This window comes from Aotus nancymaae, unplaced genomic scaffold, assembly GCF_030222135.1.
Source record: "Aotus nancymaae isolate 86718 unplaced genomic scaffold, 86718_ANA_hifiasm-v0.15.2.pri h1tg000036l, whole genome shotgun sequence".
Lineage (NCBI taxonomy): Eukaryota > Metazoa > Chordata > Mammalia > Primates > Aotidae > Aotus > Aotus nancymaae.
Window position 1 is genome coordinate 39,634,904 of NW_026988450.1, and position 14,380 is coordinate 39,649,283.

Sequence of the window (14,380 nt, forward strand, 5' to 3'; positions counted from 1 at the left end):
AACAGGGACCTATAGATACAGTTGTCACATCTCTTCTTGGATATTTGAAAGCATCTGTAATACTTCATATCTAAAACTAAGTTCATTATCTGTGTTCCCCAAAACTTAGTCCTCCTCTGGTGTTCTCCATTTTAGTGTAGGTAATCACAGCATGGGGTTGTATGGCCAGAATTCTAGGAGATATCCTTCTCCTTCACTCCCATGTGTAGTCCATCATCAAGCCCTATTCAATCCACCTTCTTAATATCATCCCTTATCTCTCCATCTATACAACCACCTGAGTCCAAGCTGCCAAAATAGTTCACTTAAATTGCCTGAATTACTACAATAACCGAGGAAGTCATCTATCCTTGTCTACTCTAGCCAATCCTCTAATTCATTCTCTAATCTATAGAGTGATTTAAATAGTAATAATAAAGATTTAATCCAGTCATCCCCTTGCTTATGGCAATATTACTTAACATGACCAACAATACCCTGGATGGACTGATTCATATTCATTATTCTGGTCATCTGTTGCTGCAGAACAAGTTGCCCATATGTGATTGTAGTAAGAATTTGGCTAGGGCTGGAGTCATTTGAAGGCTTAATTGGGCTTGGCATCCAAGATGGCATCTCCCTTCAAATGTCTGAGGGGTAGTCAGGCATCTTTCCACGCGGCTAGTTTCAGGTTCCATAAAGCATGGCAGTCTCAGGGTGTTCCACTTCTTACACAACAAGTTACTTTCCCCAGAGTTTACTTTACAAAATAAAACAAGACAAAAGCTGTAAAACTCTTCTGACCTAGCCTCAGCATATCTTCTACCTTATTCTAGAGTCAAAATCAAGTCATGGCATCCGCCCAGATTCAAGGGGAGGAAACTGAGTATCAGAAGACATAGTTCTTTTAAGGGGAAAGAGAGCCTTCAGAGCTCTATCCAATCCCATTTTGCAGCACATTCCCTATTGCTGTTTCCATTTTAGCCATGTTGGCCTTCCTTAAGTTCCCTGTACTTGCCATACTCCATCCTGCTGATGGCTTTGCCAATACTGCTTTCTTTGCCTAAAATGTTCTTGGGTTACCCCTTTTGCCAAGTTAACTCTTTTCAACTTTCTGATTTCATTCAAGCACGAAGAAAGCCTTCCCTAAATCCCTCAACAAAATTAAAACTTAATTTATACTCTTAAGGTATTGCATATATTTCCAGCACTGTCTTCATCCCCATTGCATTTTGCATTTGTTTGTATGATTATATAATTTATTTCTCAATACTCCTACTACACTGGAAGAGGAGCCATATCCATTTTTCCTCTCCTACCACAGAATTTGGCTAGAATTTATTTATTTGCTGAATAATAAAAGAAATAAACTAAGTAAATCAAACTGTCTGCCTCTGTATAACGAATTATTTTCCCTTTATGAATTATAGGGAAGTATATAATCCCATTACCTTATTCAATACATAATGAGACAACCCCAGATACAAACAATTTTCAGAGAAAATCTTATAAATTCAAAGGTCATATTCTTTTGTTATATCCTACCTACAAAATTAGCAGATATATAAAGGAATCAATTAATACATCAAAACTGTGTAAGTTTTGTGGTATTTCTTTCAATCTCCTTTCAAATGAGCCTAAAAATGTCTTTAATTTTAATTTCTATACCTAAACAAAAAATTTCAAGTATATTAAATGAAGCACTGTAAGCAGGGGAAGAGTGATTTCTTACTCTATGCATGAATCCAGTACTGACAGCAGAGAACACTAGACACATTCCACTTAGAAACCCACACGGATTGTTACACAGACCACACATGATTTTTCTTGTGCTAAAACCAAACACACAATACTAACTGTTCTCTGATACATTGTTAATAATCTGTCTAGAAATAAACACTCCACCAACTTTCAACCTGAAATGGACTATTTTATCTTGGAAGTGGGAACTAACATCCCTGTACTTTGGAAGGTAACAGAAAGAGCAAAAGGCTGTATTGGAGAAAATATTCACTAGTTATAGCTTTTAACTTCTTTTTTTAAATAAAAGACTGAATAATCATAAATGGCATCATGAACTAAAATACATTATCAGAACGTGCATTCTATTTCTGATAGAATTCTGTCAACCCTAATGGTTATCAACTACCAAACACATCTCATCTAGGGATAGAATTTTTTTTTACAATCTGAAATAATTCAATCATGTGTTTATTTATTCTTTCTTCCTACTACAATATAGGCTTCATGAGTATATGGGATTGATCACTCTTATCCCCCTAGAGCAGTGTCTGGCACATTGTGCCTTCCAATAAATTAATAAATGAATGAATAGTGGTGGTTTTCCAGAATTAGATCTTGTGTTAATACTCTTGTTTTAATAAATACATTGTAATAAATACTCATAGTATTTATTACAATGCATATTTGTTATTTATGAAGAAAAATATTCTGTCAAAAATGAAAATAAAATGCCTTTACCTCTCATTGATGCTTCTTGGTAAGTGTATGTCATATGAAATTAAGAATTTCTCTAATTATTTAACCTGTCTTATTCACCAATTAAGAAAAAATGTATTCTACCATAAGGCAGAAGAAGCTTTTTGCTAAATCATTGAATTTCTCTGGTTATTAAAAGTTTTCTAGAATGACACTACTTTTTCTCAGTGGCTGAAGTGGAACTTATCCTTGTGAAGTTTGAGGAATCTTATTAGGTTAAACAAATATATGGCAAACAATAAAGATGTCTACATGCAGGTTCCTGAGTGTAACAAAATTAAAAAATAATAATAATTTATTCACTAGTTGAGGGCACAAAAATGGGTTATAGGGCAATTACTTAAATTGAAACTTTGTCTCCTAATAAACTTTCAAATATTTTGCCATAAAAGGCTGATGTGATGAAGTTGAAACATTCATTAGTAAGTGCTAAGTCTATTGCATAAAATACAATTTAGATAACAGTAAAATATTCATATCAAATTGGTCCATTAAAGGAAATTCTCTTACCTGGTATCCTCTGATACAAGTTTAATGCTGACCAACAAACATGACTTGTAGGTTTTCTGCAGGCAAGTCTCTGTACCGTATTTCTCAAGCCATGGATCACACTGAATTATTTACATTTAAACATCTTTTTCCTTTGTTTTGCTTATTATTAAGTGTGGATTAAGATCTAGATAATTGATTTTGAAATTGTAAAATGTTAAATAGAAATTTTAATTACTAAGCAAGTTCAACCTGCTCTACATCAGCTCTAATTCCAGACTTGAACTTAAAAAGTTGTGTTACAAGAAACATGACCTACTTATATTTACAAAATCATTAACTTTTGCTTCCGTGCATTTTTAAACTTTGCTCATACTCAGCCAAAAAAAAGGGAGATGCACTTAATGGACATTTTCAAGTGCCATTTTGACCAATCTTTTCACTAACCTAAGTGATTTTTTTTAAGTCTTGCCTTCCATTTTCTTGTAACTCCTGACTCCACCTTATTTCTTTACTATAGTAATCAACTAAAAGGCTAAGAACAAAGATCGATTTTAAAATAAGTCGAATAGTTTGATAAATTCCATATTTCTCCCAATCCCATTGCCATCTCATCTTTTTTTATTCTTCTTGAGAAAAAAAATATATATGTAGTATTAATGTGAGTTACTTTTTACATGTTAATTTCAATCTCACCCAGATATGTATAAAAAATATCCTATCATCCCTATCAGAAGTAAAGTCCTTCCTTCTCATTCACAATTAAATCTAACACGTACTCCTTAAAAGTAGGAGTAAAAAGGAAGGGCAGGAATTTCAGACATATTAGGAATATTGATTAACTGTATTCGTTTTAGATATGGCAATTCACTGAGTGAACAGAGCACTGTGGGTGAATGGTAGCAGATGCATATTGTTTAAGCTAAAGCCCTTTCAAGGACAGATGCCAAGGTGAGCAATACTCCTGGTTTCTCAGCAACGGAAAAGGATTTGTGAATGATTCTGAAAGATTTGCACCACCTCCTAGCTTCACTTAGGGGCTGCTCTGAAAACAGCTAAGCACAGCTTGGGAGTTTCATGTCACATCCTGTAGCCCTGGGTAAGAAGTGGTGAAAAAGAAACACTCACATACCCCATCACCACCACCACCACCACCACTACCACCACCACCACTATCACCACCATCACCATCACCACCAGAAAAGCCCTGCGGAGAAGCTATCAGGCAGGCGGGCTCTGCTTGGGAAGGCACAGTCAGCATCCTTCCTCAGCCCAAGCCAGAGGCACACATCCACCTCCAAGCTAGAGCTTTCAGATCTTTATCCTTCTGGGCGTTTCCTTGCAAAGTAGAGGGATCTACGCTGGCCTTACCTCTGGGGCTGCTTTCTTGCAAGTACGGTGGGGCGGTGGGAGTGATATTTCCGGAGTGGGATGCTGACAGCAGAGGCGAGCGTTCGTCCACCCCATCAGCAGCCATTACTGCGGCAGCGGCGGGGCCTGAGGAGGCTGAGCCGGGGTTACGGCCTCGTTAGAGTGGTAGCTAGTGCTGCTGCCTCTGCTGCCGCTGCTGCTGCCGCCGCCGCCTCCGGGAGGGCCCAGGATGTGTCACAAGGCAGGAGGCGGGGGGAGGAGAGGGGAGGGGAGGGGAGGGTGCGGGACCGGGAGGCGGGGGAAGGGAAGCGCGCTGGGAGGCTTGGCGGGGGGAGGGGAGAGGAGGAGAGGGAGAAAGAAAGAAAGGGCTGAGTTGGAGGAAGGGGAGTGGAGGAGAGGGAGCCCAGCTAGCCAGAGAAAGAGGGAACAAATTAGGACCAACTGGGAAACAGGAGGAAGGGAAGATGCTGAGTAACTGAAAGAGGGTCGAGAGTAAATGGGATGGAGGGGGCAAGTCCTTTTCTCTAGGAAAAACTGGTCTAGTGAAGAAGAAAGACCTGTGACTTGATTACAGGAAAACTGGAGCAAAAGCAGATTATCAAGTTTATCTCCCCTAGGGAGGAGGAGGGGCTGACTCTTTGCTGTCAAACTTTGCGGCAGTTACATAAAGAAAGCATCTTCCTGGGGTTATCAATTCCTTCTCAAGGAGTTCTTTTTTTGTAGGAAATCAGTTTTCAACACCTGTTATCTAAGAGAAAGTAGATCTTTACGGAAGTGTCTGTCGGCATTCCCTGCTTTTCCTGATTGATTTTTTTTAACAGGAATGTTGGCCTGACTGGTTTGGAACTCCGGTAACAGTACCTTTTTGGAACTGTGCTGTGTGTTGGCTTTTACGAGTTTCATTTTACAAAATAGGTTGCCATCTTAGTTTTGGTTTTGTAGTCTATTGTCCCTGACACATATACAATAAGTAGATTTATTAATAACATCATGCAACTAAAAACAAGTTTCTTGAGATAAAAGTTTTAAAATAGCTTTTTACTTGTAAAACAAAGTTCAAACAAACAAACAGAAAACCCTAAGCACTGACAAAAATTATTTGCTTGGTCAAACAATTAAGATTTCTGAATCTTCTGCTGGGCCCATCTGCACTTCCTTTTAAAATCCAGTTTTAGAAAATAACCCTTCTAACTTAATTTAGCAAGTAGCCCCATTCTCAATATTGATATCTGATCAGGTTCCTCATCCTCCACCATCCCCCACATGAGGCCTGAACACCCTGTTCTGTCTTCAGCAAGAATCATGTTTCCTTGGTTTAGTCAGAATCCCCCTTATCCCTCATGTTTTCTTGGTAATTTTCCATCCACTGCCCTATAAATTCCCACTTGTCCATGTTGTATTCAGAGTTGAACCTAATCTCTTCTTCAACTTGGCAAGACCCTGCTGCCATGGTCCCTATACCTGTCACTATGACCCTGAATACAGTCTTCCCTACCATGCTTTGACAAGAATCATTGAATAACTTTTTTCTTTAAAAACACAGTTCTTGCCATATTTTATTTTATTTTATTTTATTTGGTGGTTTGTCTTATTTTAAAGTAGTTTACAAGAATATGAAAACAAATTAAAGTTTTGAACATGCCCAAATAAAAATGCGATAGAAAAATAGTCATGATCTAGTATGATAATTTTCCTGCAATAATTTTTTGAGTCACTCGAAAGAAACATTTATTACTCACTTACTAAGTCTAAAAGATAACTAGGACATGATCTCAGTCCTCAAGATGCCTGAGTCAAAAACAAATGGAAAATGAGGCTAGCTGTAGATTTCAGTGAGCATGAGGAAAAGCAGAGGTTAGACATATGAAACTACATCTCGAATTACATTAGAAAGGATTCTCACTCTGCTTTCTGAAGATACACTCTTCCAGAAAAATCCATTTAGGCACCAGCTGGAAATCCTAAGAGAAAATTAAATAATGACGTTTTCACTCACGCAGCATCTTTTGTGGGTCAGTAGCATCAGGATACAATACCTTATAAGGATCCCCATATGATATAAGGGCATTTATAGGTCTCCAGGAACCTGGAAAGTACAGGATCAAGATGTAGCAATTCCTGCAAAAGTGCTTGTAATTTACAAAAATGAACAGCAGTGTTTTTATAGCTGCAGCCTGGAGACTATTGAGTTCAAGGAAATTATAAGAAAAATCAACAAAATCTTATTATTACTGTAGCATTCTATCATGTTACCTGTCACATTTCATTGTGACAACTCCAGCCCCAACTGACTTTCTGAGGTCAGAAACCTGTCTATCTTATTTATAACTAGATCTCCAGTATCTAGCACAATGCTTGGAGCATTAGTAAGCACTCAATATTTGTCAAATAAACAATTGAGTGAATGAACAAATCTACACAGTCCCAGACTGAAACAAAATGTTTGGCATAAAAAGATTAAGAACATTTCTTTGCTTTTTGATGAAGATGACAGTTTTGCCATCTGACTGATCAATTTTTTTATTCCATTATACCTTTACAACTATCTTCTTTTTTGCCCAAGTCATGATCAGTATAAAGAGATTTTTTTTCTTTACTTAATTATATGATTTCTCTACTTCAGAACTCATTTGAGGCTCATGGCAGTTGTTCTTCTTACATTATAAAAGGTAGTCTATATACTGAGATTATATTTGCAGCAATCTCAACTTCCACAAAAAGCATAAGGCTTTTATGAGATGAATACCACTTCTTTCTAGTTTAAAGATAATACTATGGTTTATGGTTTCTCAATAGTTGTTAAATAGTACTCATCAATCCAAGGTATTTTTATGATTATGATTATGATACTTGGCCATCTCTGTGAGATGAGCTAATGTGTCTATTGGAACAAAAATACTATATAAACAGAAAATATGTGAGATGTAATGCACTTAAGCTGCTGTTTTGGTCATCTACTACTAAGTAACAAATTATATCAATACTCAGTGGCTTAAAACAACATGAGTTGTTATTTTCTATGATCCTGTAGTTGATTGGGTGGCAATTCTGTCAGACTTGCCTGAACTTTCAGGCAGCAGCATTCAGCTGGCAGGTTTGTTGGGGGCTAGGCTCAGCTGGGACATTTGGGATCACTGGGAAATTCTCTTCATGTAATCTTTATTTCAGCCTTCTTCATATACGTCGTAGTCTCAGAACAGTATTCTAAGATGATGATGGTGAAAGCTAAGGGATCCCTAAGATCTATGCTCTGGTTCTCAAATATCACTTCTTATCACATTCTCCCACCATCAATAGCTTTCTTAGCCTGCCTCCTGCTCTCTTGGTGGAGGTGGGGGGGTGGGGGGTGGGGGGACAAGCACCCAGAGGCCTCTTCATAATCAAAGGAAGTCACAAGGCTGGTGGAGGAATAGATTCCATCACTTCAAGGGAAGAGTTAGCAATGTCACATTGCAAAGGGGTGTGGAACACAGGAAGGCATGATCCATTGGATATTAGACAGTCTGCCCACTGGTCACTGTGGTTTGCATTCCCCGCAGGCAAACTACACTTATCTACTCCCAACACCCCAAAGTCTAATTTAGTCATTAAAGTCAACTTTATGTATCTTTCACCTAAATCCGATCCAGGTCCAGTCAAAGTTCCTGGGGGATGATTCCACAGGTCTAGCTCCTTGGGTACAGCATCTGTTGATCCAGAGACCTGTGAACTAAAAGGACAAAGCATGTGCCCTTCTTCTCTCCCAGCCATCCCAACCCCCAACATGTAACAGAGGAACAGGAACAGGATAACAACTAACAGAAGAAGAGGAGGGTGCATTCTGAATAGAAGGTACATAGAATACACGGGATGACAGAATTCTGAAATCCATCTGGGCACATGTCACAAGTTGTTTTGACCCCAGAGGCAGGGAATGCTTCTTTATTGGGGCACAGTCTTCTGTTGCTACTCCTTTTCCTCATCTATTCCTATCCTTAGCTCTTGGCCTTTCCCGCTGAGTCTGGTCTTTTTCATAAGAAATGACTCCTGTTTGCAGCTGCACAGCTTTCTCAGCCAGCCTCTACACAAAGTCAGTTGGGAGCCCAGAGACCTCTTTTCATTTTGAACTGCCTCTGTCCCTTTTAATCCAAATTGACACAACTTCCTTAGAAATGTGTGGGCTTTTCCTGTGAAGTTGAATGGGGTTTACCTCATGCTCCCAAAGCCACAAACATAAATTTTTTTTTTTTTTTGAGACAGGTATTTCTCTATGTTCAGGCCACATTTGAGGTCCTTCGAATTCTTAGAAGCTCGTTTGTCTATTTAAGGAAGTCTCCAGGTCACTGCTCGAGTCTCCCAGAGGTCTTCAGAATGGGTTTTACAGCCATATCCATGATTTGAACTTTCTTCTGAGGCTATTTCTTACACTGAGAATCTTTTGCTAGATGAGACTGTCTTGAGCCCCCTATATTTCCTCTAAATTCAATTGCAAACTGAAAGTTCCTACTTAGTTCATCTCTGTGGTTGGCAAAATAATGCCTCCCCAAAGATGTCCATGCTCTAATCCCCAGAACCAGTGAATATTTTACCTTACTTAGCAAAAGGGATGTTGCAGATATGATTACAGGGTGCAGAACTTCAGATGGGAAGATTATCCTGGATGATCCATGTGAGCCAAACCTAATTATGAGTCTTTAAAAGCTGAGAACCTTTCTCAGCTGTAGTCAGAGATATTCACAGGAGAGATTTAAAGTGAGAAGAGGACTCAGCCTACCATTGCTGTCTTTGAGGTTGGAGGAAGGAATCAAAGAGTATGGGTGTCCTCAAGAAGGTGGGAAAGACTTTTAGCTGACAGCAGCAAGGACATATGAATGTTAGTCCTAAACCACGAAGAACTGGATTCTGCAAACAACCCAAATGAGCAAAGAAATAGATCTTCCCCTAGAACTTCTGGAAAGGGACATAGCCCTGATGACACCTTGATTTTAGCCTTTAAGCCATGATAAACTTCTGACTTACAGAACTATGAAATAATAAATTTGTATTAAGCTGCTAAATTTGTGGTAATTTTTATGGCATCAACAAAAAATGCAAACTTTCTCTTACAATACCTTATTTCACACAGCTCAAAGAAGCTAGTTGTCACTTTTAATATTCCATATGGAAATTAGTGAAATTTAACAAGTTCATTAGGCACATTTTCTATTTTCCAGGTAACTGCAGGCAACAGTTAATTGTTTTCTAGTCTCCAATAGCAATTTCCTCCCTACTCTTCTAGTTTCACTGTCTCCTCTCCATCCATTTCTGTATTGTTCTGTGCTTGGCCCTGAAGACAATGCCATATACTTGGCATTTTGTTAGAGCAGTATCAATTTGCTACATTTATCTATAGCTTTGTACCTTCAGTGCCAACTTCTATTGGATTTATCTGTTGCTTTGTACTTTTAGTACCATGTTCTGCTTTATTTATCTATTGCTTTGTAAGAATCCACCATCCTGAAACTTAGTGGATTGTCAATGTACTGTATTATTTTTGATAATCATTATGGCTAACTAGGTAGTTTTCTGCCAAGTCTCACCTGCACCCACTTAGGCCAATGCATTCAGCTGGTGGATCAGCTGGGGCCTGAGCTCAGTCAAGAAATCTGGTTGGCTGAACCTCTCTTTCCAAATGCAATTTCATCCTATGTTTCTTTATTGCATGATAGTCTCAGGACAGGGTTCTTGGAGGCCAAAGGCAGTGGCTGCAAGGCCTCATAAGTCCAAGGTTTTGGAATGCACCTAACTGCAGCCACATTCTAATGGTCAGAAAAATTCACATGGGCAGCATATATTGAAGCAGGCAGGGGGATAAATTCAGTCTCTTGATGGAAGGTGTGGCTATGTCACTTGCAAAGGGGCACGGATGCAGAAAGGTGTGATTCATTGGGGACCTCATACAGTGATCTATCCCAGCTATGAACATGTCATTTAAGAAAAACAGAGAATAATGGAGGAGAGGTCTCCATGGAATGCCATGCTTTTGGAAATAAGTTTAATATGAAATTCTAAAGTCAATATGAGAAGTATATTTTCCAGCAGACACAGTAATAATCCTGAGAGAATAAGGCCATATTCAGGAATTTAAAAGGGCACAACATTTTGCAGAAATAATGGAAGGTTGAAGGCTTAACTGCAGTCACAGAAGAGTCCAGGGAGACAGACAAAGGGCTAGAGCCACTCAGCAGCCCAGAGCAGCAGTAGAGGAGCCTGGTGAAGGCTAAGATACAGGTGTGGAATAGAACTAGAAGACATCCTGTTTTCCTGTATTATTTCCAGACACTTCAGGGAAAAGAAGACCACATGGTTTCCTCTCAGCTGGGCAGTTCTTCAGAAGAGGCATCATGGGCATTTTGTTGGTGCTGTTGCAAAAAATCTTCAAATTTCAAACCTTTGGATTTTGTGGTCCAGAGTTCCAGTCTTTTGTGTTCTTGCCAATCCTTTAAATCTCCATTCAAATGCCAGGTTGAAATTATGTTTTCCTCTACTATATTTGCATGACCTTTTTTTTTTTAACATGATAACATTATTTTAAAATAGTTTTTAATCTGTTTGACATATACACATAGGCAAAAACTACTTATTTCTTTGTAGCATCTATCATAGCACCACATACATATCTGGTGCTCAGTAAAGGTTGTTTTTTTTTTTCCAATTAATTAGTTCTAGGTTGCCTCTATTGTCTCAGTTTCATCAGCAAAATTGAAGTAGCTGTCCTGCATCTCACAGGATGCTAATAAGAGTAAAATAAGATAAAAACTCTTAAGAGTGGAATGCAAAAGAGTGAAATGCAAAGTTCAACGGAGGACATGTAACTTGAAGTTGTATGAAACTTTCCCTGTTATACAAAACATAGCTAGGGTCCAAAAATGAGGATGGAGCCCCCATATACTAAATAAGCAGAACTGACCCCTCACTAACCACAATTACCCAAATCCATATAAACAGAAGAATAGGAAAGAGGAAAATGGGAATTATTGGGGTCATGATTTTTGGCTTAGGAGGTACTGCTATGGCTTGCCCCTACCCCTCCCCAAAAAGCCAAGTGAGATAGACTCTAAGGGAGTCACTGGCAGTCTGGGGATATCTGCAAAAAAGGAAAATCAGCACCTCATTTTCTAGTTGTACATCAGATTAGGTCATAGGCTAGTCAGTCTTCTCAAAGTCTATGTGAACAGGAGAAAAACAATTTAAGAATGATGGCAGGGCACACAGAGAGGCCTGTGGTGCAGCTCAGCTATCACTTCTGCTTTGATGAGAGCATATAAGTTTCCGGTAGGCAAAGTGAGCACCACAAGAAATACCTGCACTTATGCCATCATGCTGACACCAACACAAAAAGCTAACTCGTGGGTGAAATAACCAGCGACAAGAGTTCATGGAATATATTAGTAAATGCAAGGGCCTTGGAGGGTTAGATGAGGTGAAGCAGGATGGTGTGGATTGGGAAGGCTTTGAAAGGACTCATATTTGTATCTCCTCTAGAAATCCAGTATTTGAGTGCCTGCCATTGAGAGAGCATTGTCAATGGACAGTCATTATTGGCCCAACAATTAGTGTCAAACACGGGAAAGAAGACTTCAATAATGGTCCAATGAATCTTTCTGATTCTTCCTTGTGTCCGCTCACTGGAGAAGCTAGAATATCCAAGAGGGAAGAAGAAGCTGAGAAGCAGAGGCAAACTATTTTGTCCCCAAGGTAGGTAATGGGAAAGAAATAAAAAGAAGACCATATCCTCCTTCCCTATGTTAGGTCCCTCAAGCCACAATGCTAGAAGTTAGCCACAAAGAGAAAATCTTCAATTTGCATAGGAAATTTGATTTTTAGACAAAGTGTTTCTGTTTTTGTTTTAGGCAGGGTCTCTGTCACCCAGGTTGGAGTGCAGTGGCATGATCTCAGCTCACTGCAACCTCCCCCACCCCATCCCTGGGTTCAAGTGATACTCATACTTCAGGCTCCTAAATAGCTGGGACTACAGGCAGTGCACCACCACATCTGGATAATTATTTTTGTATTTTTAGTAGAGATGGGGGTCTCACCATGTTGCCCAGGCTGGTCTGGAACTCCTAAGCGATCCATCTGCCTTAGGCTCCCAAATTGCTGGGATTACAGGTGTGAGCCACTTCGCCTGGCTGACAAAGTGGGTTTTTAATCTCTGAAATGGACTTGGGAAGTTATAGAATTTTCCCAAGATGTGATAATGTGGTAAAATATCTGCTACAGGAGGCAAGGGGAATTTAAAATGGCCTTGTTAGTGGCAGTATTTCAAGAAAACTATAAACATTTCTGATTTATTCTTCTATAAGTTCAGCTTATTTAATAACCTACAGAGAGAGAGAGAAAGAGATGAGTGTTACCATGAATTCATGTTCCCCTTGATTTAAACATTTTTAACTAATAAATATAAGTATTTGGTACTAAATCCTGGGGTTACAAGATGGGACAATATTGAGACAAACCATTCCTTCCTATAATGGAGGCAAACACAATTGTAAGAAGAAGTTGGGAAGATTACCAACATATACTGAAAATCTGACCACTTACCACCATTGTAACAAATTATTTCGGGCAAAAATACTTTTTGATGTTTCCAGACCCTACACAGCTAGATTGGTGTGTAATTAAGCATTATCTTTATCTTTCTTAACGGAGTCTTGCTCTGTCACCAGGCTCAAGTGCTGGAGTGCAGTGGCAGGATCTTGGCTCACTGCAACCTCCGCCTCCTGGGTTCAAGCGATTCTCCTGTCTCAGCCTCCTGAGTAGCTAGGACTATAGGTGTGCACCACCATGCCCAGCTAATTTTTGTATTTTTAGTAGAGATGGGGTTTCACCATGTTGGCCAGGATGATCTCCATCTCTTGACCTTGTGACCCACCTGCCTCAGCCTCCCAAAGTGCTGGGATTCCAGGCGTGTGCCACCGCACCCAGCCTAATTAAGCATTATCATTGCTGCCTTGAAGGATCAAGTTTCTCTGAAAAATATCTGGGTGCGTGTGTTCCTTAGGGATAAAACAGTTTTTAAAAAGTAATCTTGTTCTTCATTAAACATTTATTTAACTTTTTGAACACTGCATTTTTCCTTCTAATAAAATTTGGCTTTGATGTATTATTCTTATCACTTAATTGCTTTGTTAGTGTTTCCAAATTAATGATCTCATCTAGACTAGTATTCCAAAAGGTTATCAGTTTAACTCAGTATATTCTCAGGATCTTTGGATTAATCTTAAGAAGAAAGCCTAGGAAAAACAATATTAGTTGAGGTGATGCAAAATAGGTTTAGTGACTCTTTGCTTTTTTAATAAACAGAGTAAATATACCTGAGACTGGCGCCCCTCCCCTCACCATTCACACCTTAAAGCCTAATCTCCAATGTGACTATATTTGGAGATGGGACATTTAGGAGGTAATTAAGGTTAATGAGGTCATAAGAATGGGGCCCTAATCTGATAGACTGAATGTTCTTATAAGAAGAGACATTAGCTTGTTCACTCACTTACTGTCTCCACAAGCATGCATCATGGAAAGGCTACCAGCAAGTCAGGAAGAAAAGTCTCACCAGAAACCAAAACCTGCTGGACATAGATCTTGGGCTCCAGACTGTGAGAAAATTAACTTCTGTTCTTTAAACTATATCTGTGGTATTAATGTTACCGCAGCTGAAGCTGACCAATGATCAATACAATCTGCAAAGAATAAGATAACTTAAAAAAAATCCATTTAGCCCTTGGACAAACACACTTCACAGAGAAAAGTATTTGAGAACCATACAATCACTTGATACATGTAAAAGTAATTTTAGGATGAGAAACTTCCCTTTCCTATGGTTTCAGAAACCAATTGGGTAAGAAAAATAACTGTTATCTATTTGGAAATTGGTATTTCCAGCACTTCCTCCAGTGAGATACAGAATCACATTCTTATTTTATGTTTTTGATTCCATCTTGTCTGACTGTATGGCATTTAAGTCAATCATCCCAATTTATTTAACCAGTCTGCTATTTTTCAGTGTTTCAGAATTTTTATA

The 14,380-nt window shown here is 38.9% G+C and overlaps 1 protein-coding gene across 3 annotated transcripts in view; it reads right to left on the minus strand.

Moving 5' to 3' along the window:
• The window catches only part of PIP4P2 (phosphatidylinositol-4,5-bisphosphate 4-phosphatase 2), a 93,049-nt gene that overhangs the window by 57,083 nt on the left and 21,586 nt on the right, over window positions 1-14,380 (minus strand). The window contains exon 1 of one of the 3 annotated variants that reach the window (XM_012465099.3): window positions 4,339-4,525. The exons of the other annotated variants lie outside the window; for them this stretch is intronic. Within the exon in view, the coding sequence (XP_012320522.1) occupies window positions 4,339-4,444 (106 nt within the window). The 5' untranslated portion in view covers window positions 4,445-4,525. Of the gene's footprint in view, window positions 1-4,338; window positions 4,526-14,380 lie in introns of those variants that run through there. 3 annotated transcript variants of the gene reach the window in all.